The sequence below is a fragment of the Nelusetta ayraudi genome, unplaced genomic scaffold, assembly GCF_046127955.1.
Source record: "Nelusetta ayraudi isolate G7.1 ecotype Tasmania unplaced genomic scaffold, CSIRO-AGI_Nayr_v1 ptg000010l, whole genome shotgun sequence".
In the NCBI taxonomy this organism is placed as follows: Eukaryota; Metazoa; Chordata; class Actinopteri; order Tetraodontiformes; family Monacanthidae; genus Nelusetta; species Nelusetta ayraudi.
The window spans coordinates 843,794-864,219 of record NW_027466060.1 but is presented as its reverse complement, the minus strand read 5'-3'; the positions used below and the strand labels follow the sequence as shown (position 1 = coordinate 864,219).

At 40.1% G+C, this 20,426-nt stretch overlaps 6 protein-coding genes and 2 non-coding genes across 11 annotated transcripts in view; 3 read left to right on the top strand and 5 right to left on the bottom strand.

Moving 5' to 3' along the window:
* Positions 1–940: 940 nt before the first annotated feature.
* Positions 941–1,846, bottom strand: LOC142884060 (polyubiquitin-like). Its single transcript, XM_076019494.1, has 2 exons — positions 1,697–1,846; positions 941–1,599 (listed from the first exon to the last, which is right to left on the bottom strand). Exon 2 carries the CDS (start codon positions 1,585–1,587, stop codon positions 1,117–1,119), a length of 471 nt encoding a protein of 156 aa, XP_075875609.1. The 5' UTR covers positions 1,588–1,599; positions 1,697–1,846; the 3' UTR covers positions 941–1,116.
* Positions 1,847–3,728: 1,882 nt separating this feature from the next.
* On the bottom strand, positions 3,729–4,634 carry LOC142884059 (polyubiquitin-like). Its single transcript, XM_076019493.1, has 2 exons — positions 4,485–4,634; positions 3,729–4,387 (listed from the first exon to the last, which is right to left on the bottom strand). Exon 2 carries the CDS (start codon positions 4,373–4,375, stop codon positions 3,905–3,907), a length of 471 nt encoding a protein of 156 aa, XP_075875608.1. The 5' UTR covers positions 4,376–4,387; positions 4,485–4,634; the 3' UTR covers positions 3,729–3,904.
* A 1,882-nt stretch (positions 4,635–6,516) lies between these two features.
* LOC142884058 (polyubiquitin-like) lies at positions 6,517–7,408 on the bottom strand. Its single transcript, XM_076019492.1, has 2 exons — positions 7,273–7,408; positions 6,517–7,175 (listed from the first exon to the last, which is right to left on the bottom strand). Exon 2 carries the CDS (start codon positions 7,161–7,163, stop codon positions 6,693–6,695), a length of 471 nt encoding a protein of 156 aa, XP_075875607.1. The 5' UTR covers positions 7,164–7,175; positions 7,273–7,408; the 3' UTR covers positions 6,517–6,692.
* Positions 7,409–7,785: 377 nt separating this feature from the next.
* gatc (glutamyl-tRNA amidotransferase subunit C) lies at positions 7,786–9,117 on the bottom strand. 2 transcript variants are annotated; one of them, XM_076019489.1, is made up of 5 exons: positions 8,727–9,117; positions 8,607–8,657; positions 8,203–8,372; positions 8,029–8,132; positions 7,786–7,908 (listed from the first exon to the last, which is right to left on the bottom strand). In XM_076019489.1, exons 1-5 carry the CDS (start codon positions 8,919–8,921, stop codon positions 7,847–7,849), a joined length of 582 nt encoding a protein of 193 aa, XP_075875604.1. In that variant the 5' UTR covers positions 8,922–9,117; the 3' UTR covers positions 7,786–7,846. The 2 variants fall into 2 exon arrangements, with proteins under 2 accessions (XP_075875604.1, XP_075875605.1); XM_076019490.1 differs by lacking the exons at positions 8,607–8,657; positions 8,727–9,117 and adding an exon at positions 8,482–8,569.
* Positions 9,118–9,333: 216 nt separating this feature from the next.
* Positions 9,334–9,406, top strand: trnak-uuu (transfer RNA lysine (anticodon UUU)). Its single transcript has one exon. It is a non-coding gene; the product is annotated as a tRNA-Lys (tRNA).
* A 328-nt stretch (positions 9,407–9,734) lies between these two features.
* On the bottom strand, positions 9,735–9,807 carry trnak-uuu (transfer RNA lysine (anticodon UUU)). The gene has a single exon. It is a non-coding gene; the product is annotated as a tRNA-Lys (tRNA).
* A 918-nt stretch (positions 9,808–10,725) lies between these two features.
* Positions 10,726–18,345, top strand: ap3s1 (adaptor related protein complex 3 subunit sigma 1). 2 transcript variants are annotated; one of them, XM_076019488.1, is made up of 7 exons: positions 10,726–11,039; positions 13,378–13,469; positions 13,895–14,006; positions 14,086–14,157; positions 14,357–14,464; positions 15,688–15,729; positions 17,602–17,741. In XM_076019488.1, exons 1-6 carry the CDS (start codon positions 10,971–10,973, stop codon positions 15,721–15,723), a joined length of 489 nt encoding a protein of 162 aa, XP_075875603.1. In that variant the 5' UTR covers positions 10,726–10,970; the 3' UTR covers positions 15,724–15,729; positions 17,602–17,741. The 2 variants fall into 2 exon arrangements, with proteins under 2 accessions (XP_075875603.1, XP_075875602.1); XM_076019487.1 differs by lacking the exon at positions 15,688–15,729 and having other exon boundaries at positions 10,736–11,039; positions 17,602–18,345.
* A 1,104-nt stretch (positions 18,346–19,449) lies between these two features.
* Positions 19,450–20,426, top strand: part of commd10 (COMM domain containing 10) — a 45,944-nt gene continuing 44,967 nt past the window's right edge. For both annotated transcript variants that reach the window (XM_076019486.1, XM_076019485.1), the window contains exons 1-2: positions 19,450–19,604; positions 20,145–20,235. In XM_076019486.1, coding sequence (XP_075875601.1) covers positions 19,576–19,604; positions 20,145–20,235 — 120 coding nt within the window. In that variant the 5' untranslated portion in view covers positions 19,450–19,575. The remainder of the gene's footprint in view (positions 19,605–20,144; positions 20,236–20,426) is intronic.

Here is a 20,426-nt window from a genome sequence, read left to right as displayed (position 1 = left end):
AAGAACACAATTTAGAATATGGGAAATGAATCATTTTGATTAAATCTTTCAATTTAGTTGAATTATTTTCTACGTATTGGCAACATGATTGAAAAAGGGACACTGAAAGAGTTTCAAAACAGGCAAACTACAACCACTTCCTTTTTGCTCACTGATGAACTTATCCCAACTTGATTTTCACGAGAATCTGAAAGCATCGCGTGGGACCAGCTTCATAACGTCTGATTCTATCTGAAACACATTCCATGGTGTGCTAAGAATATTTTGTCTCTTGCAGTGATGTATAATTTTTTTGTGCACTATCCCCTTAGACCACTAGTTCAATCAAGGTAAGGACAACGTTATAATCTAATTTCAGTCTATATGTGGAGCACACAATGTAAAACTGTTGATAAAAGATAATTGAGAAGAAATTCCAACATATTTTCAGGATAATGGCTGGACAGACTTTTTGAGAGGAAGGTCAAACTGGACTGCGTTAAAGACGAACTGGCTCATATACTTTGGTCAATTGGTAAGGTGCATAATACCACAAATGTATAAGTTCATTCATTCATTCATTCATCTTCTATACCCGCTTATTCCTATTCAGGGTCACGGGGGTCTGCTGGAGCCTATCCCAGCTGTCTTAGGGCAAAGGCAGGGTACACCCTGGACAAGTGGCCAGTTCATCGCAGGGCCAAATGTATAAGTTAAAAAAGAAAATCTGTGAAATAGCAGATGGTGCAAAGGGAGTTATCCTTTGAGGAGTGTGATATATTTGTGAATAAAAAAACATTTAATAAATAAAAAGAAAATGAGCATTCAAAACACACTGTTGCTCTCTCGCTCTCTTTGTTTTTTAAATAGACAACTTTCCCACAATGGTTTAGAATAAACAGAGGAGTGAATGTAGGTATGGTAGCGTTTCTACGTTTGAAAAAAGTGAGAAAAGCACACATTTTCTTTTAAAACTTTATTTCAAGGCAATTATAATATTTTCATAACAAGTAAATACAAATAACACTTTCTATATAAAAAAAAATATTGCAAAAAAATAAAAATAAAAAAATAAAAATCCAGTAGTAGGGTAATGTACTGCCAGCAGCCACTTATGGCATGAGTATGAAACGGCGCTCAGCCTCCTCTCAGACGGAACATTAGGTCGATGGTGCTCATATCTGTGACGTTGTAGTCGGACAGCCTCATGTTGTTCTCCAGGTCCTTGCTCTGGTAGAGGAGCCTCTGCTGGCTCACTTCGACCCCCTCCCTGCACTTCACCATCTCCTTGAATTCGAGCACAGTCTCGTCGGGTTTGACGTGGTAGGTGCTGGTCCGGCCCTTCTCGTTTCTGAGGAACACCTGGATGGTGGTCCTCTGGGTGACCAGCAAAGTCACCCGGGAGCCGGAGTGCACACCGTAGAAGGAGAGCGGCTTGGAGTCGTCGCTGAGAGGGCTCCTCCGACCGTTGTCCACCACCAGACTCTGCTGGTGACGAGGGACGCTCATTTTCTCCTGGATGCGGGTTTTCAGAGAGCCCACCGTGTCCTGCGGGTTCACCGTCAGGGTGACAGTGGTCCCGTTGAGCATGACGACTTTCACGTCCATGATGAAGATAACCTGCAAGACCGTAATTTAACGTTACAAAAAAATAAATAAAAAAAAAATGTCTAGAATACTGACTACTGACAGATAATTCGACTGATAGTGCCCGTACCTTGAGATCGCTTTAAGAAAAACTCCGGGATTTCCTCTTTGTGTTATTGCAGTCGTCGAAGATTTGTGAATACGGAGAAGAGAAAAGCACTTCCGTAGTCGACTTCCACCAGCAGCTGATGGAGAAGACGTCAAGGCACTTGTTTATATACAGTCGGCGTCCCCAGCTGATCGACCCCGCCCCCTTCACTCCAGATTGTTCCCCGCCACTCATAAGTTTCGCTTTCCTTACTCCCAAAACGACGCAGCGAATGTTGTGAAAAAGGCGTGTTTGCTTCATGTTTGTATCGCGGTGCAGTGACGTGAGAGGGAAATTCCAGTGAAGTTATCGATGATCTGCACACACGTATCAATGGTCGTTTTCAGATGACCGCACTTATAGACCGGTTTTAATGTTAACAATACTAGAGGCCTGGTGTGCCCAGTGTTTGTGTTTTTGTGTGCTGCACCCCACCGTCTTCAGAGACGTTAGGTTTTTCAAATATGGGGGTCCCAATTCATTTTTCTTTTGGTGGTGCAAAACATTAAGGTGAAGTTAAGCACTATCTGGATATGAACAATTCTACAGAATAACAAGATAATTACAATTTTGAGTGTATTCTTAAAGAGCGCTTATTTAGGCTGAGGTGTTTGGCACCAGAAGAAAGGTGTTGACCCCTGAAAGAGCGAAGGGTTATCAGACTATCTTGCTGAACTGAATCAAACTGCATCTTTGGTCTAATCCTTTCCTTGAACGGTTTCCGGTTATACTAACGTTGTTATACCCCTGCCATTGCTATATACTGTAATCGACTGGATGTTATTACACTAAAGACAGAATTCCTTCAGTTTCTATTTTCTTTGCATAATACAGCCCTCCATAACTGCAATGTGTACCACACAGCAAAGATCACACTGCTGGAGAAATGAATGATTCACAGATGAACTGGGGATCTGCAGGTGACTAATGGGACCTGTAAGGTGTGCCTCTTTACAAGGAGAGCCAAAACTTTTCAAGACATGAAGAATGACCACTGTCATAATTAATTAAAGTTTTCCATGAATTTTAAAAGAAACATTTAACTGGTTGAAAAAAAACTAATAGATATCCTTAAAGAACACAATTTAGAATATGGGAAATGAATCATTTTGATTAAATCTTTCAATTTAGTTGAATTATTTTCTACGTATTGGCAACATGATTGAAAAAGGGACACTGAAAGAGTTTCAAAACAGGCAAACTACAACCACTTCCTTTTTGCTCACTGATGAACTTATCCCAACTTGATTTTCACGAGAATCTGAAAGCATCGCGTGGGACCAGCTTCATAACGTCTGATTCTATCTGAAACACATTCCATGGTGTGCTAAGAATATTTTGTCTCTTGCAGTGATGTATAATTTTTTTGTGCACTATCCCCTTAGACCACTAGTTCAATCAAGGTAAGGACAACGTTATAATCTAATTTCAGTCTATATGTGGAGCACACAATGTAAAACTGTTGATAAAAGATAATTGAGAAGAAATTCCAACATATTTTCAGGATAATGGCTGGACAGACTTTTTGAGAGGAAGGTCAAACTGGACTGCGTTAAAGACGAACTGGCTCATATACTTTGGTCAATTGGTAAGGTGCATAATACCACAAATGTATAAGTTCATTCATTCATTCATTCATCTTCTATACCCGCTTATTCCTATTCAGGGTCACGGGGGTCTGCTGGAGCCTATCCCAGCTGTCTTAGGGCAAAGGCAGGGTACACCCTGGACAAGTGGCCAGTTCATCGCAGGGCCAAATGTATAAGTTAAAAAAGAAAATCTGTGAAATAGCAGATGGTGCAAAGGGAGTTATCCTTTGAGGAGTGTGATATATTTGTGAATAAAAAAACATTTAATAAATAAAAAGAAAATGAGCATTCAAAACACACTGTTGCTCTCTCGCTCTCTTTGTTTTTTAAATAGACAACTTTCCCACAATGGTTTAGAATAAACAGAGGAGTGAATGTAGGTATGGTAGCGTTTCTACGTTTGAAAAAAGTGAGAAAAGCACACATTTTCTTTTAAAACTTTATTTCAAGGCAATTATAATATTTTCATAACAAGTAAATACAAATAACACTTTCTATATAAAAAAAAATATTGCAAAAAAATAAAAATAAAAAAATAAAAATCCAGTAGTAGGGTAATGTACTGCCAGCAGCCACTTATGGCATGAGTATGAAACGGCGCTCAGCCTCCTCTCAGACGGAACATTAGGTCGATGGTGCTCATATCTGTGACGTTGTAGTCGGACAGCCTCATGTTGTTCTCCAGGTCCTTGCTCTGGTAGAGGAGCCTCTGCTGGCTCACTTCGACCCCCTCCCTGCACTTCACCATCTCCTTGAATTCGAGCACAGTCTCGTCGGGTTTGACGTGGTAGGTGCTGGTCCGGCCCTTCTCGTTTCTGAGGAACACCTGGATGGTGGTCCTCTGGGTGACCAGCAAAGTCACCCGGGAGCCGGAGTGCACACCGTAGAAGGAGAGCGGCTTGGAGTCGTCGCTGAGAGGGCTCCTCCGACCGTTGTCCACCACCAGACTCTGCTGGTGACGAGGGACGCTCATTTTCTCCTGGATGCGGGTTTTCAGAGAGCCCACCGTGTCCTGCGGGTTCACCGTCAGGGTGACAGTGGTCCCGTTGAGCATGACGACTTTCACGTCCATGATGAAGATAACCTGCAAGACCGTAATTTAACGTTACAAAAAAATAAATAAAAAAAAAATGTCTAGAATACTGACTACTGACAGATAATTCGACTGATAGTGCCCGTACCTTGAGATCGCTTTAAGAAAAACTCCGGGATTTCCTCTTTGTGTTATTGCAGTCGTCGAAGATTTGTGAATACGGAGAAGAGAAAAGCACTTCCGTAGTCGACTTCCACCAGCAGCTGATGGAGAAGACGTCAAGGCACTTGTTTATATACAGTCGGCGTCCCCAGCTGATCGACCCCGCCCCCTTCACTCCAGATTGTTCCCCGCCACTCATAAGTTTCGCTTTCCTTACTCCCAAAACGACGCAGCGAATGTTGTGAAAAAGGCGTGTTTGCTTCATGTTTGTATCGCGGTGCAGTGACGTGAGAGGGAAATTCCAGTGAAGTTATCGATGATCTGCACACACGTATCAATGGTCGTTTTCAGATGACCGCACTTATAGACCGGTTTTAATGTTAACAATACTAGAGGCCTGGTGTGCCCAGTGTTTGTGTTTTTGTGTGCTGCACCCCACCGTCTTCAGAGACGTTAGGTTTTTCAAATATGGGGGTCCCAATTCATTTTTCTTTTGGTGGTGCAAAACATTAAGGTGAAGTTAAGCACTATCTGGATATGAACAATTCTACAGAATAACAAGATAATTACAATTTTGAGTGTATTCTTAAAGAGCGCTTATTTAGGCTGAGGTGTTTGGCACCAGAAGAAAGGTGTTGACCCCTGAAAGAGCGAAGGGTTATCAGACTATCTTGCTGAACTGAATCAAACTGCATCTTTGGTCTAATCCTTTCCTTGAACGGTTTCCGGTTATACTAACGTTGTTATACCCCTGCCATTGCTATATACTGTAATCGACTGGATGTTATTACACTAAAGACAGAATTCCTTCAGTTTCTATTTTCTTTGCATAATACAGCCCTCCATAACTGCAATGTGTACCACACAGCAAAGATCACACTGCTGGAGAAATGAATGATTCACAGATGAACTGGGGATCTGCAGGTGACTAATGGGACCTGTAAGGTGTGCCTCTTTACAAGGAGAGCCAAAACTTTTCAAGACATGAAGAATGACCACTGTCATAATTAATTAAAGTTTTCCATGAATTTTAAAAGAAACATTTAACTGGTTGAAAAAAAACTAATAGATATCCTTAAAGAACACAATTTAGAATATGGGAAATGAATCATTTTGATTAAATCTTTCAATTTAGTTGAATTATTTTCTACGTATTGGCAACATGATTGAAAAAGGGACACTGAAAGAGTTTCAAAACAGGCAAACTACAACCACTTCCTTTTTGCTCACTGATGAACTTATCCCAACTTGATTTTCACGAGAATCTGAAAGCATCGCGTGGGACCAGCTTCATAACGTCTGATTCTATCTGAAACACATTCCATGGTGTGCTAAGAATATTTTGTCTCTTGCAGTGATGTATAATTTTTTTGTGCACTATCCCCTTAGACCACTAGTTCAATCAAGGTAAGGACAACGTTATAATCTAATTTCAGTCTATATGTGGAGCACACAATGTAAAACTGTTGATAAAAGATAATTGAGAAGAAATTCCAACATATTTTCAGGATAATGGCTGGACAGACTTTTTGAGAGGAAGGTCAAACTGGACTGCGTTAAAGACGAACTGGCTCATATACTTTGGTCAATTGGTAAGGTGCATAATACCACAAATGTATAAGTTCATTCATTCATTCATTCATCTTCTATACCCGCTTATTCCTATTCAGGGTCACGGGGGTCTGCTGGAGCCTATCCCAGCTGTCTTAGGGCAAAGGCAGGGTACACCCTGGACAAGTGGCCAGTTCATCGCAGGGCCAAATGTATAAGTTAAAAAAGAAAATCTGTGAAATAGCAGATGGTGCAAAGGGAGTTATCCTTTGAGGAGTGTGATATATTTGTGAATAAAAAAACATTTAATAAATAAAAAGAAAATGAGCATTCAAAACACACTGTTGCTCTCTCGCTCTCTTTGTTTTTTAAATAGACAACTTTCCCACAATGGTTTAGAATAAACAGAGGAGTGAATGTAGGTATGGTAGCGTTTCTACGTTTGAAAAAAGTGAGAAAAGCACACATTTTCTTTTAAAACTTTATTTCAAGGCAATTATAATATTTTCATAACAAGTAAATACAAATAACACTTTCTATATAAAAAAAAATATTGCAAAAAAATAAAAATAAAAAAATAAAAATCCAGTAGTAGGGTAATGTACTGCCAGCAGCCACTTATGGCATGAGTATGAAACGGCGCTCAGCCTCCTCTCAGACGGAACATTAGGTCGATGGTGCTCATATCTGTGACGTTGTAGTCGGACAGCCTCATGTTGTTCTCCAGGTCCTTGCTCTGGTAGAGGAGCCTCTGCTGGCTCACTTCGACCCCCTCCCTGCACTTCACCATCTCCTTGAATTCGAGCACAGTCTCGTCGGGTTTGACGTGGTAGGTGCTGGTCCGGCCCTTCTCGTTTCTGAGGAACACCTGGATGGTGGTCCTCTGGGTGACCAGCAAAGTCACCCGGGAGCCGGAGTGCACACCGTAGAAGGAGAGCGGCTTGGAGTCGTCGCTGAGAGGGCTCCTCCGACCGTTGTCCACCACCAGACTCTGCTGGTGACGAGGGACGCTCATTTTCTCCTGGATGCGGGTTTTCAGAGAGCCCACCGTGTCCTGCGGGTTCACCGTCAGGGTGACAGTGGTCCCGTTGAGCATGACGACTTTCACGTCCATGATGAAGATAACCTGCAAGACCGTAATTTAACGTTACAAAAAAATAAATAAAAAAAAAATGTCTAGAATACTGACTACTGACAGATAATTCGACTGATAGTGCCCGTACCTTGAGATCGCTTTAAGAAAAACTCCGGGATTTCCTCTTTGTGTTATTGCAGTCGTCGAAGATTTGTGAATACGGAGAAGAGAAAAGCACTTCCGTAGTCGACTTCCACCAGCAGCTGATGCAGAAGACGTCAAGGCACTTGTTTATATACAGTCGGCAACTCGGCGTGCTCAGCTGATCGACCCCGCCCCCTTCACTCTGGTTTCGTTTTCCCGCCCAGTCAAGTTTTTTTTTTTTCCTTTTTAAATCTGCCTCGTCATTAGTTCTGCTTTCCATTCTCCCAAACTGACGCAAGTCCTTTTGTGAAAACAGGCACCAGAAAGACGTTCTGGGGTGTAGTGAATATGACAAGCAAGAAAGGTAGGCATGAATTTTATTTAACATTTTTGATATTATTATTATTATTATCATTATTATTATTTTTTTTAATTTCTTTATCCATTTATTTGTAATGAGATTGAAACTGAGACATTTAATGAGATCATTAAAAATAAATAAATGACATCCACTTGATTTTTGTTTTTATTTAAAACACAAGGGGATAAAATAAATGTCCAGGATGCATTTATGAACATTAGAACTCTGAGTGTTTCAGTATAGCGGCCCTCTTGTCCCTTGTTGGTAGGGGAATGTTTCCTGTGAGAAATAAAAAAAAACCAAAATCATCACAGAGTTGAACAAACCTGTATTCATACATCTGATAAATGTATAAGCAGTTGTCGCAAGTGTCTCAAGCAACTCAGTTAAGCATTTTACCTGGTGGTGCCACAAAATATTCTTCAAATGTGCTTTTGGAAAGCTGAAGTAGTTCTTCAGGACAGTCCCCTTCCGTCACCATGTCATCTCTGAGGTGTAATGCCCTGGTGGTGTTTTAATAAGCAGGTAACTATGTGAAAGTGCTTCACCAGGTTGCAGTTGTCTGTATTATACCTGTCCTCCAGTACGGAGTCCATCGGCTCAACTCCAGACGTATCAACAACATGAAGCTGGTCTGCAAATCGTATGGCTTTCTGCAAACACTCCAGGCCCTGCTTGGTGCGGAAGTCCACCAAAGCCAGCCGCTCCAGTTTGTCCACCAGGTCAGCGGGGATTTGGGCAGACTGCCATAAAAAAGAGAATATGTGTCTCTTATAATGTCACTTCATAATTAATACTTTTTGGGGGAAGAAGCTTTTGTCGTGAGATATGTTGATTGTGAGGGAATGCCACCATTATGCTTCAATACAGAAGTCACGTCTGTCGACTTTCTTAAAACAGATTAGAAACCTAAGAACGCGAAAGGTGTCTTAGACAAACGAATAGGAATATATTTGATAGAACGATAAGTGTCATACCGGTGGAAGCAGCTCATCTGGTATCGGTTCCCAAGATGCACTACTTGGGACCTACCAAAACACACGTAAATATCAAGACTGCCAGGTCAACGTGTCGGTCAAGAGACGGAAATTGTTTACCTTGGAGTTATCAGGTGAAGAACTCAGCGCACGTGTTACATTTGTATTGTGCCCCCTTGATGATAATCTCCTTCTTTTTAAGTCATCTAAGGTTGTGACCGAGAACGCATCATGGATGAACAGGTAAACGGAAGACCTAGCTTGTTTGGTTGACGCACCGCGTCTTAAGAATTTACCGAGGGTTACCACCGACATCTTAGTTCTCAAAAAATGTAACCGCTTCACACGTGAGTCTTGTCACGTTGTCTGCATAAATCATATCTATGATTCAACTCAACACAATATCCAATACCTGTATAATGGTTAAGGTGAATGACTGGGCTCATAGGACCTATTACTACTAGTTAGCAATTTGCCTTTGCTAGCCTCAAACAGGAAGTCGTGGTGTCAGAATCGACAATTACTTCCTTCTTCGTTCCTGTATACAAACGGTCATGATAACTATGTTGGAAGGGAATTTAATCAGAAATCAGTGGGTAAATTAGGAATATAAATGAATAAAACATTTCGTTTTAATAATATTTATATAATTTGTTCATTTTATTTTATGTTTTAATGATTGATGTAAAGAAACGTTATAAAGTCAACAGCATCACGGAGTGACAGAGCCCGGATAGCTCAGTCGGTAGAGCATCAGACTTTTAATCTGAGGGTCCAGGGTTCAAGTCCCTGTTCGGGCGAAGTTTTTTCTTCTTCTTTTAATTCTTACTAGCAGAAAAAATATATATATATATATTTTACAAAATATGACCAAAAAGAATCAGCAATTCTCAATTCGCGTGGAACCTGTCAACGATAAGACAATTCGTTTATTTATTTAGAAAAACGAAAAAAAAACGCATCAGTATAAGTTTCATTAAAGTAACTACAAAGTACTTTGACGTCACATACCCCTTAATTGCTAAAGACTGTTTATCTATCTCGTCTTTGCGTTCTTCCTTGAATTGAGTGATTGAGTAAATTATTGAAATTAGATCGTCATCTATGAGAGCAGTACAAAAACACCATCGCCCGAACAGGGACTTGAACCCTGGACCCTCAGATTAAAAGTCTGATGCTCTACCGACTGAGCTATCCGGGCTCTGTATTGAAATTGAAACTGTTCATTTATTTTTTGATTTGATAGTTACCATAATCCAAATTAAAATGCAATAGCAGAAATGCTGCTTCCATACAAAGGGGGCAAAAGTATTCACATTCTGTACTTATGTAGATTTGAGTAATTCATTTTCTATCGACTTTTTACTCTTACTCCCTACATTTGTACACAAATATGTGCTAATATGTGCTAATATGTGCTTTTCATTCATTAAATTTGGAAAAACACCATGATTGTGTTTTAAAGACTTTAAAAGATTCGAATTCTCTTAAAAATAACAAACCTAATGTCATCATAGCTGTTGTTGCTTGAAGTGGAGCTATTTGAAGTCTGCTGTTGTGTAGTTCCATATAAAAGTGTATAATATTTTAGAAGGTAATTATTTTGGAGTACTTCGGCTTTGGGGTCTCTGTTTCAGTACAGAGAAAAATAGAAATGTAGCTAATAACACTGGCTATTGCTATTATACGTCTAAACATGTACGTAACATAATTAATGGCAAAATAATTGTTACTTTTTACTTTTAATTATATTTCAGAATCTGTTCTTTCTTATTTTTACTTGACTAAAATGAGTTAAATCAGTACTTTTACTATGTTTACCACTCATTGGGGATTTGTGAAGAAACAGTGTCATCAAGTGGTTACATTGTAGATTGCAGCGCACAAAGTTACTTCCCATCTCTGCTAAATCACTTCATGGTTATGTTAGTTTTCCGTGTTGTCTTGGTTTTCCATGGCGTTTATTAAGTCCGGATTACATCTTATTATCTTATATCCACATTTAATTTACGATTTTTTTGGGGGGGGCGGTGACCAAAAGTGTGACCTTCGGAAATAACTCAAAAGGAATCGCTTCTGCTTAACCGGCGAAAGGCGACCTGCGGATGTTTGAGCCACTGCGGCTGCCCTAGCGGGAGGAGGCAACGGAGGAGACTGGTCCTTTGACGTGGATATTTCCGTGGCGAGCGACGATGGAGGACTAGCGGCGTGAGGCTCAGAGCTATCCCGTATTATCCTTACACCGAGACGGGATTTAAGGGCTGAACGCCGGCCAGAGTCGGGTTCACGGAAGTTGAAGCGACAGCGCTCTGTCACAGGCTGAGCCCTGCTCCTTCCCCCCGCCTCCGTCCGCTCGCTACAATCATGATAAAAGCCATTTTAATATTCAACAACCACGGGAAACCACGGCTCTCTAAATTCTACGAACATTATGTGAGTAGCAAGATGATTTCGCTGACCGCTGTCTGTTCGACATTGTGTTGTCTATGTTGAGGGTGTGTGTGTGTGTGGGGGGGGGAGTCAGTCGCGAACGTCACGCCTTGAGTTGATCATGTTTTTATACATTAGCTGTAACGCGACGCGGGCATAGCCCGCACTGTATAAACTATTTATATAAACTGAACAGGAAGGTGTGTCCGCGTATCGCTGTCTCGTACCAGGTGTATTGAATGTCACTCTGAGACCACGCTGTCCTTTTCACAATCTGAATTATTAAACGTGCGAGAGCCGGAATGAAGCTCACATCTCATTTCCTGCCGAGCCTGTTTCAACCCGCTTGCTCCCTCCCCAGAAGATCCAGCTGTGGGCTGTGGGCTCGCTGCTGCTGCTGCTGCTGCTGACACGGACGAGTGACTTCACTCTGTTTGTGTCACATGACTTTAACGACGGCCTTGTGAGCGACTCGTGCTCACTACTCCCAGCTCTTTCGCCATCGCTGGAATAATGAGCTTTGTTGTCATCAGCTCAGCCGCAAATGGAAAATAGGCAGTGTGCACTTCCAAACATTCATCAAATGACGCCTTATGTAATGGCCTTAGCTGGGAAAGCTGTGTTGGCTTGTTCTCATAATTGGATTTATGTCCCTGGGTTTGGCCCAGTGCCCCCGCTGTAATATCTGTGCCTCAATAGAAAGGCGCCCTGACCCAAAGAGTGAGTAAGCTTTCTGGCTTAATCCACGCTCCTGGTGGTCAGGCCAAGGTAACTGCAGACACAGGCAGCCGTACAGACAGAGGACCCGGTTAACACGCATCTCTAATGCATAATTAATATATTGAATAAGGTCCTGCACGTTTCCCATTTTGACACGTTTCTTAAACCCCCCCCCCCCCCAGCCTGTTAACTAAGTTGTTGGCCACTAAATATTTATAGGTATATTGCGAGATTCCATCCATCCATCTACTTTACCGGCTTCTTCCTGCACTAAGGGGTCTGCTGGAGCCTCTCGCAGCTGTCATGGGCCAAAGGCAGTACACCATGGACAGGTTATTGCAAGAGTGGAAGCTTAATCATTGCTCAGATCTTGAAAACGGTTATGCTGTGGAACATACAGAAAGTTTGCCGGTAAATAATGTAAAAAGCAAGGGGTTAAATATTTCACTTTTGGCAGTTTATATACATGCAGACTGCCAGCAGAGAAATCAATCCTTATATTAGTTAGGCGATGCTTTGAGCCTCAGTTCATAGACCTTTTTGAAGGCAGTTCAGGCAACAAAAATGAGTGAAAGAGGTATAAGTACCGTGTTAGATCAATAATGAAGCAAACAATGGCTCCACTGAAGGGCTGTATTTGTCATAACATGTCTGCTGGCTCAGACAAACACAAAAACAAAATAAAGGTCCAGGAGTTCAGGGGCAATGCCAGTCTTTGTGGGATTTTTTTAAAGACAAGCAGCTGAGCCTGTATGCTTTAACAGCCAGGTGTGAACTTTATGTTCAGACGTCCCAGGCTGCCATTCCCACAGCTTATCATGGCTTTGGCCATTTGGAAATGTTCCTCTTGACTTATTAATATTTTTAACCAACCATACTACAGGAATTTCAGTTAAGTGATGTAACTGCAATAGTGCAGGAACTATAAACTATGAATAAAAAGGTTAATTCAAATTCTTAGTATTATTAAAAGCCATGCTTTCTGTGATAATCCTTGACGTAGATTTGACTTTTTTTACTTTCTCTCATAATGGAATAAAGAGAGACAAGTTACCGCTGTTTTTATGTTCCAAATGAGAATACAGAAAAACAATTTGTTGGGACCTGAACAGCAACTTTCGAGAGATTGTTTTGTTGTTTGTTTGTTTTTTGTATTTTTTTTAAATTGTGGCCTGGCTGCTGTGTGTTAAAATGTGAGATATCCTGCTGGATGCCTGCGGCATGTCACATGACAAGTCTAGGTCTCTATGTGTGTGCTTACTGGCCTGCTATGCAGCCCCTGGAGGATATCTGTCAACTGTGTGTTATGTCACCACATAACAAGAGTTTGACCTTACTACTACTTACTTTTCAATATGTCACATTGTAAATTGTAGTACAATTTATAAACAACTTCATTGAGTCTACATACCACACCACTGGACTTTGAAGAAACAAAGTCAAAGCTAATGTTCTGCAAAAACAAAAGTGAAAAATCCTTCCGTCTCCCTCATTTTAAATCCATTTGTAATTTTTTTTCAATGAAACGAGAGGTGACAGCAACTGATGACTAAATAAAAACGTGGCACATCATTTCCCTTTCATTTGAGTTCATATTTCTCTATTTTGTTTCTGCTGGCAGAATGAAGACACGGAGCAGCAGATCATCAGGGAAACCTTCCACCTCGTCTCCAAAAGAGACGAGAACGTCTGTAATTTCCTAGAAGGTGGAATGTAAGTTGAGATGTGAATTGGAAAGACATGGGATGATTTTCAGAAGTTTCTTGTAAAGAGGAGAAAAAAAAAATACTGTTTTTATTCCAATTTCTCCCCACTAAGAATGCTGTAATTTGTTCTTTGAGCTTCTGCTTAGAGCTTTACATCTTATCAAACCTTACAGGCTTGATAAGATCTATTTGCAATAGATTTTTATGTAATTATATCCTGCACTCTATCTGTCTAGTGTCTATATGCTGACTTATGACCACACGTCCTGTTGTTTTTCCTCCTGTACCTTTCTCTTTACTTTTATGTGGGTGCTGGTTCATATTTGACATGCTTACTATATGTTCTTTCAGTATGTGGAAAAGCCTGACCAATGACAATGGAAAATAGAGGCACTGTTGTGAGGCATGTAATTGTGCGTCTGTGTTTTTCAGGTTAATTGGCGGATCAGACTACAAGTTGATCTACAGACACTATGCCACACTCTACTTTGTGTTTTGTGTGGACTCCTCTGAAAGTGAACTGGGCATTTTAGACCTAATCCAGGTAAGTTTTGTTTTGCTCTGTGACACTCCATGGTTATTTGATTTTGCTATTTTTACATGACATTCTCACCATTTACTAGGTATTTGTGGAAACGCTCGACAAATGCTTTGAGAATGTCTGTGAGCTCGACCTTATTTTCCACGTGGACAAGGTAGGAAAAACTTCTAAGCCCCTTTCTCCTCTTTTAAACATTACATTATTAAGATATCTTAACAGTATCTGATTGCAAGAATACAACATTTTGTGAAATATAGTTGGCAGTTGGTGTTGGTGTAGGCTCCATAACACCACTGTTACATTTGCTTAAACTTAATTTGTTCCCTCAACTGGAAGCTTCTTGTTTTTCTCAGGTGCACAACATCCTGGCAGAGATGGTGATGGGAGGGATGGTCCTGGAAACCAACATGAACGAGATCATCACACAGGTGGATGCCCAAAACAAGATGGAGAAGTCTGAGGTAGGTCCCTCTTGTTTGTCTGCTTGTGCGTATGACTCGATACTCCCTCCACACTCCGAGGTGCCGTGTCCAGTACTTAGGCATGTGTGTATGCTGCAACCTGCATGCTCCTCTCCGGCGACCTTGTGGATGCTCCCTACCTACGACTCTCTACTGTTTGTGCTCTTTTCTTTGGCCTTTCCTCTCACTGCTGCGCTGCTCCCTCTGCAGGTTCTCAACACATCCTCAGTAACTGCTTCAGTTAAAAAGCACAGGGTCACAGTCATCACTTTTTTTTCATTCGAGACAAGTAACTTTCATTTATCACTGAATCATCCTATTCAACCACGTAAGCTTGCCATGCCAGTACATTGTAGGAAATAGGCTGGTTCTTGGCTGTGTTCTCTATTATAACATCCAGTGTCCTTTTAATATTTTGCTCTTTGGAAACACATTGCTTTGCTTTCCATAATGCTTCTGCAAACAGGTAAACATTAGGGTAGCCATAGGACAGTTTTAGTTAGAACGACAATGAGAGACAATCCATTACATAGATACAGATTACATAGATAAGATGTTTAGGCATTTCAAATTTTCAAGGAGCTGCAGTTATTTTAACGAATTGTAGCTGCAGCTTCAGGAAGGTTTTTTTTCTTCTGCAATCACAAAGACCGACAGCACGGTACAGAGTTGTACAGATTTGTCTAAAAGTACCATGTAAACCTCAGAATGAGGATTTGACTTCACACACGTCACTTGTGTGCGCTAAAGTGAATCTAGTTGGATCTGAGCATCTTGCATCTGCGTTGCTTTTAACCAGAGAGAATCTTCATTTCCAAGTGATGTCCTGTTAACAGGAGACTACAATCACCAGAGCTGCTCTGTCTCTCTCTCTCTTGGACCTACCCTAGACCACAGTGTGGATTCTCCACCCTGATGCTTATTCGAAATGACGTTGTCCATTTATAGGGTGGTTTCCAGGGGAACAAAGAACTAGCTGTTCTGTCTCCAAAATGGCTAATTAGATTATTAGTGCTTTATCTTCCCCCTGCCATTGTCTTAGGTTTTGGCTGTACGTAAGAAGTAATTTTGAATAATTTCAAGGCTCAGAGATGTGGTCTATGATAGGTTCTATCACTTTTTCTGTGGAGGTAAACTGTAATTACTTTAATCTGCTTTAACATTCCTCATTCCTCTTTTTCCTGACCCTGTCTAGTTCTTTCCATTCTTCTCTCTCCTTGCAGACGTTTATCTTTCAGTCTACCAGGCAGGACAGGTAGACACAGGTACTGCTAAATTTACAACCAAGTACTGTAACCTAACAGAAGTCTACTCTCCTCCCCAACTTCCTCCCATACAAGAGCAAACTGATGCCACTGACACACAAAGGGAATTTTTAAGAACAGACCCCAAAATGTTCCAATTTCTTCTCAGAAATCCAGTAATATAGTTATCATTATTGTTACTATTTCAGGTTTATAAGATTTTCAACAAGGAAGGTGGTCAACATCCTGCTCCTCAACTTCAGTTTAATGAATAATGAAAATTCAGTTTTAATCACAAAATAACAAAATAACGTAGTAATAATGTAGTTCAGTGAAATGGTTTTTAAAATGTTGAATTGTTGCGATTGGTTAAAAAAAATTTGACAGTCTGTCTCTGAAAAAGTGAAGTGATGTAAACTTACGGTCATTATCTCACCCGCTAAAATATACATTTATTGTGAAATTAACCAAATTATAATTTATGCTTTTCTATTTAGTCACCCAAAGCCCAGTTAAATAAACAGTATCCAGAGTTGGCACAGTGTGTTTTCAGACTGCCTACTGTGAGCGAAAAATACGCTGAGTATGTCTCCTAGATACTAAGCTCCACGTGCTTTATCGGAATTCCTTAAAGTTAACCCAGCAGCCATCTCTCATCCAACACTAATCCCCTTGACTCCTGGCTGTGGAAGGAATGCCTATAAGACAAACGATCCGTTGAAATAACTTTGGAGTGAAAATTAGTAAAGCAACTCAATCTGCATTCCAGGTGTACTTGTGTATCGCATCACTAAATGATTTACATGGCCATTCAGTCGTGAATGTGTGGTCCTTACTGCAGCTTCCCTACTGGTGTGGCTCGTCAGAGTTGTCACATCTTGGGGTCCGTGGCCAAAGATTCAGTGGTGTGGCAGGGGATGGGAAGGCGCCTCTAACCGCAGTGACTCTCAGATGTCTGCTCACACTCCAGGCGAAAAACATGAACTCATTTCTTTCATTACCTCAAAGCCAAACAACCTTGTTGCATTGCTTTTAAATATGGCACGTTGCTTCACATTGAGATTCATTGAGTTAGAGCAACATTCCTCCTCTGCCCCCCAAAATAGATTTTGTATTAGTTCAGTTACTCCAGGCCTACAACCTCCTCATCCCATCAGTAGTTGACACCTTAGTCGACTAAATGTACTTTAGCCATTTTAATGTGTAGTTTTCCTTGAAACAAATCCCACTAGATGTATTGTCATATGTTCTTTCTTTTTAAATTATTGCTCACATTCTTTACATACATATCTATCAACTTCCATCCTCATGTCCAAAATCATCTTGTTCTGCTTTGCCCAAATCTCTCCATGCTTTTTTTTTTTAAACTCGATTCAGTGCCCCAAAATGTCTGGTGGGTTTCACTCTCTCCAACCAACGCTGCCTTTTGCACATCTGACAATCGCCCAGTGATGTAGATTACAAAAAAGCAAAAAAAAACAACCAAGTACTAATAGTCCAGTACAATATGTCCTCTCGGTTGATTCATTATTGGTTGTGGTGTAAATCATTACAGAACCAAATAATGCATGTGCATCTGGAGCTATGGAGGCATCTGAATGTACATGTGCACATTTTGTCTGTCCTGGTAGCTGTTAGTGCATTTGCATTTTGTCAGCTGTTTTTTGTCCAGTACTCTGTTAAGCACTGTGTCCGTTTTGTGTCCAGTGTTGTAAAGTTTTTCTTTTATGCACCGCATGCTTATTTTTTTTTTTAGCTAATTCTAATATTGTTAATCATCCCTCTCTCTGTGTGTGTGTGTGTGTGTGTGTGTGTGTGTGTGTGTGTGTGTGTGTGTGTGTGTGTGTGTGTGTGTGTGTGTGTGTGTGCGCGCGCACGCGTGCACGTGTGTAGGCTGGTATTGCAGGGGCACCTGCTCGTGCTGTGTCAGCTGTGAAGAACATGAACCTCCCGGAAATGCCCAGAAACATCAACATTGGTGACATCAGCATAAAAGTGCCAAATTTACCCTCCTTCAAATAGTGGCAGCGAGATACTGAAACCTGCAGATGTCAACCAATGTTTACCGTGATGCAATCTGTTTACCAAAACCTCAAATTGCTAACTTCTTTCAAAACTATACAATCTCAAAGGTACTGTGTGAATTGACACTCCTTGTTTTGTTGCTCTTTTTGTTTTCTTTTTCTTAATTTGTGTTTGTACGTGATTTTTTTTTCTTTTTCTGGAGAGACAAATGAAGTATTTATTTATCAGTTGTACATTCCTTTTGCCTCACGTGGGGGTTTGCCCCTTGACGTTTAGCTGCTGCAGTGCAGGTCTGTGATGGTTTGTTACTGAAGCAATTTCACTGATTCCACTGTTTACGTATAAAAAGTAGATTTTTTTTTTGGAATCATTGTCTTGGTCTGCTTCGTTACAGAGTAGAGAAATCAATCAATTGAAAAAGCTTAAAGCCATTTCAAAACCAAATTGCAACAGGTCTGCTACAGTATTTAAAATCAAACCATTAATACTAAGATATTTTGCTTTGTGATAGAAGAATGAATATATATGCTGAGATGATTTTTTCTTATTTGTATGCAAAATATTTTTAAATGGTTTATCATGTCTTATTATTAAACATTGCTTTTAATTTGGTTTTGTGCATGACTTTTCTTTATCAACGTAATAAACAGTTAAAATTCAACAAGCAAGTTTGTCTCATTTCATTCAAGATACATTTATATTGTTAATATGTGTTTCATTCTCTGCTGCTAAATACATCATAATGTTTCTCTTTCAAAATAGCTAGCATATAATTTGCTGGTTCTAAGTAAGGATACCTCCCATCATTTGCACTGCTATTAGTATTGCCAAATAAAGAAGATTAATAAAAAGCAATAATGTGGGCAGTCGTTAATGTTGATTAAAAAAGGTCTTGCGTGGTAAAACAATATCATGTTAATTTTTATAAAGGGCTAACAAATAAGCATTTTACAAACATAATGTGTCCAGGTTGAATCACTGTTACAAATATTGACTTGTTTTTATTCCTGCTTAAGCCTATGCAATTTTATAATGAAAATATTTCAAGTCTAAGTTTTTTTTTTTTTTTTTTTAATGATGCTCGTAAAGCGACCACAAAAACTATAATGATGTTAAATATGTATCCACAAGTAATAATCAGCTAAATGTATTATTGAGGCCAATTCACCAGACTTCTAAAATGTGAGCCTTATAAAATGTCTTATCTCCTATTTTGCCTATGATACAAATGGTGTGCAGAAATAACTTTTGATAACATGTCTGACACATACCACGACAAACTTTACATTGCTTTATTGTATTAGTATGTAACACATATGCTCATGTGTTGTTGGGTCTTGTTACAATAGCATACGAGATAAAATACCCTAATCCATAAAACAAGTATAGTCTAGCAGCGCTACATTCCTCAATCGTTTTCCTCGTCAAACACGTACACCAACCTGACAACCAAATCATTTTCTCTGATCTTCTGCAGAGGTTCAGTTTGTCCAACTCGGCTTCCTTAGCGCTATTGTCGTAAAGAAGCTCACTCTGCGTACCTTTTACGCAAACCGAACACTGAACGATCCTGTATATTTACAATTAATCTTATTGATTATCCATTCATTGATGTAAAAACGGTCTTTTTGGACCAAAAACGTGGCTAGCCGAAGCAATTTAAATGACCTGAAAGATTGATTTATTTGTCCCCACTGCACGGTGTTGCGCATATCTGACGGTCACGTGAATCTTGTGACGAGGAACCCGGAAGTGGGAGCGACGAAAGTGAGAAGATGCAACTATTGATGCTTTGACTATTTTCAATTTTCTTCTTTCCCCCACGGAAAATAGCAGCCCAAAATGACTTCAGTTATAACGGAAACACAGAGGTGGGCACCTTCTCAGTAAATGGCGAGCTATACTGTTGATCGTCATCGTCGTCATTTATTGGTTTGATAAAAAGTATGGAAGCTATAGATTTTTAACAGCCCAGAAACAGTACACCAACTAAACGTACATGGGCAGAAATGTAAAACATTTTGAGCCTTCATTGCTTTCAAAGATAAATCGTGTGTTCTTTACAGTTTTATTTTACGTGTTCTGCACTTTTTCCATCGTATCTTAATGCTGCTGCTAACACTAACCCTGACATCAGTTTACATATCTGATATATAACAAAACAAACCACAGATCTTCATGTATCTTTTTAAATTGCAACAGGGCTTTCAATGGGTTCCGTACAACACAGGATTAATGATCAGAATCTTGCTAAAAAGAAAAAAAAAAAGAAGAAGAAACTACACAATATTGTGGGAGTTTGGTGGAACTGAGTATTTAATTTACTCAATGATAAGAGTGACATTTTTTTGTTTGTTTGTTCCACTGGGGTAACTTCATTTTTTCTCGTCTGTTTTCCTCTTTACCAACAGCATAAAGGAAGCCGTGACTTTCATCAATGCCATTGATGTGAATAAGTTCTCCAGGCTGATCTCACGCATCATTCAGAAGCTTCATCTAAAGGTAAACAGATCGTGCAGGACTGCCTGTGCCAGGGCAGGAGGCCTTTAAGGCATTTTGTTGCATAGCTGTAGGGCCAGAGGGAGCATTGTTTGCTGAATGACTTATTTGAGCATTAGTCATTCTCTGCTCTAATTAGTGTATAATCATGCCGGGCTCTGTTAGTCATTTCAAATTATTAGCGATACTGAGCC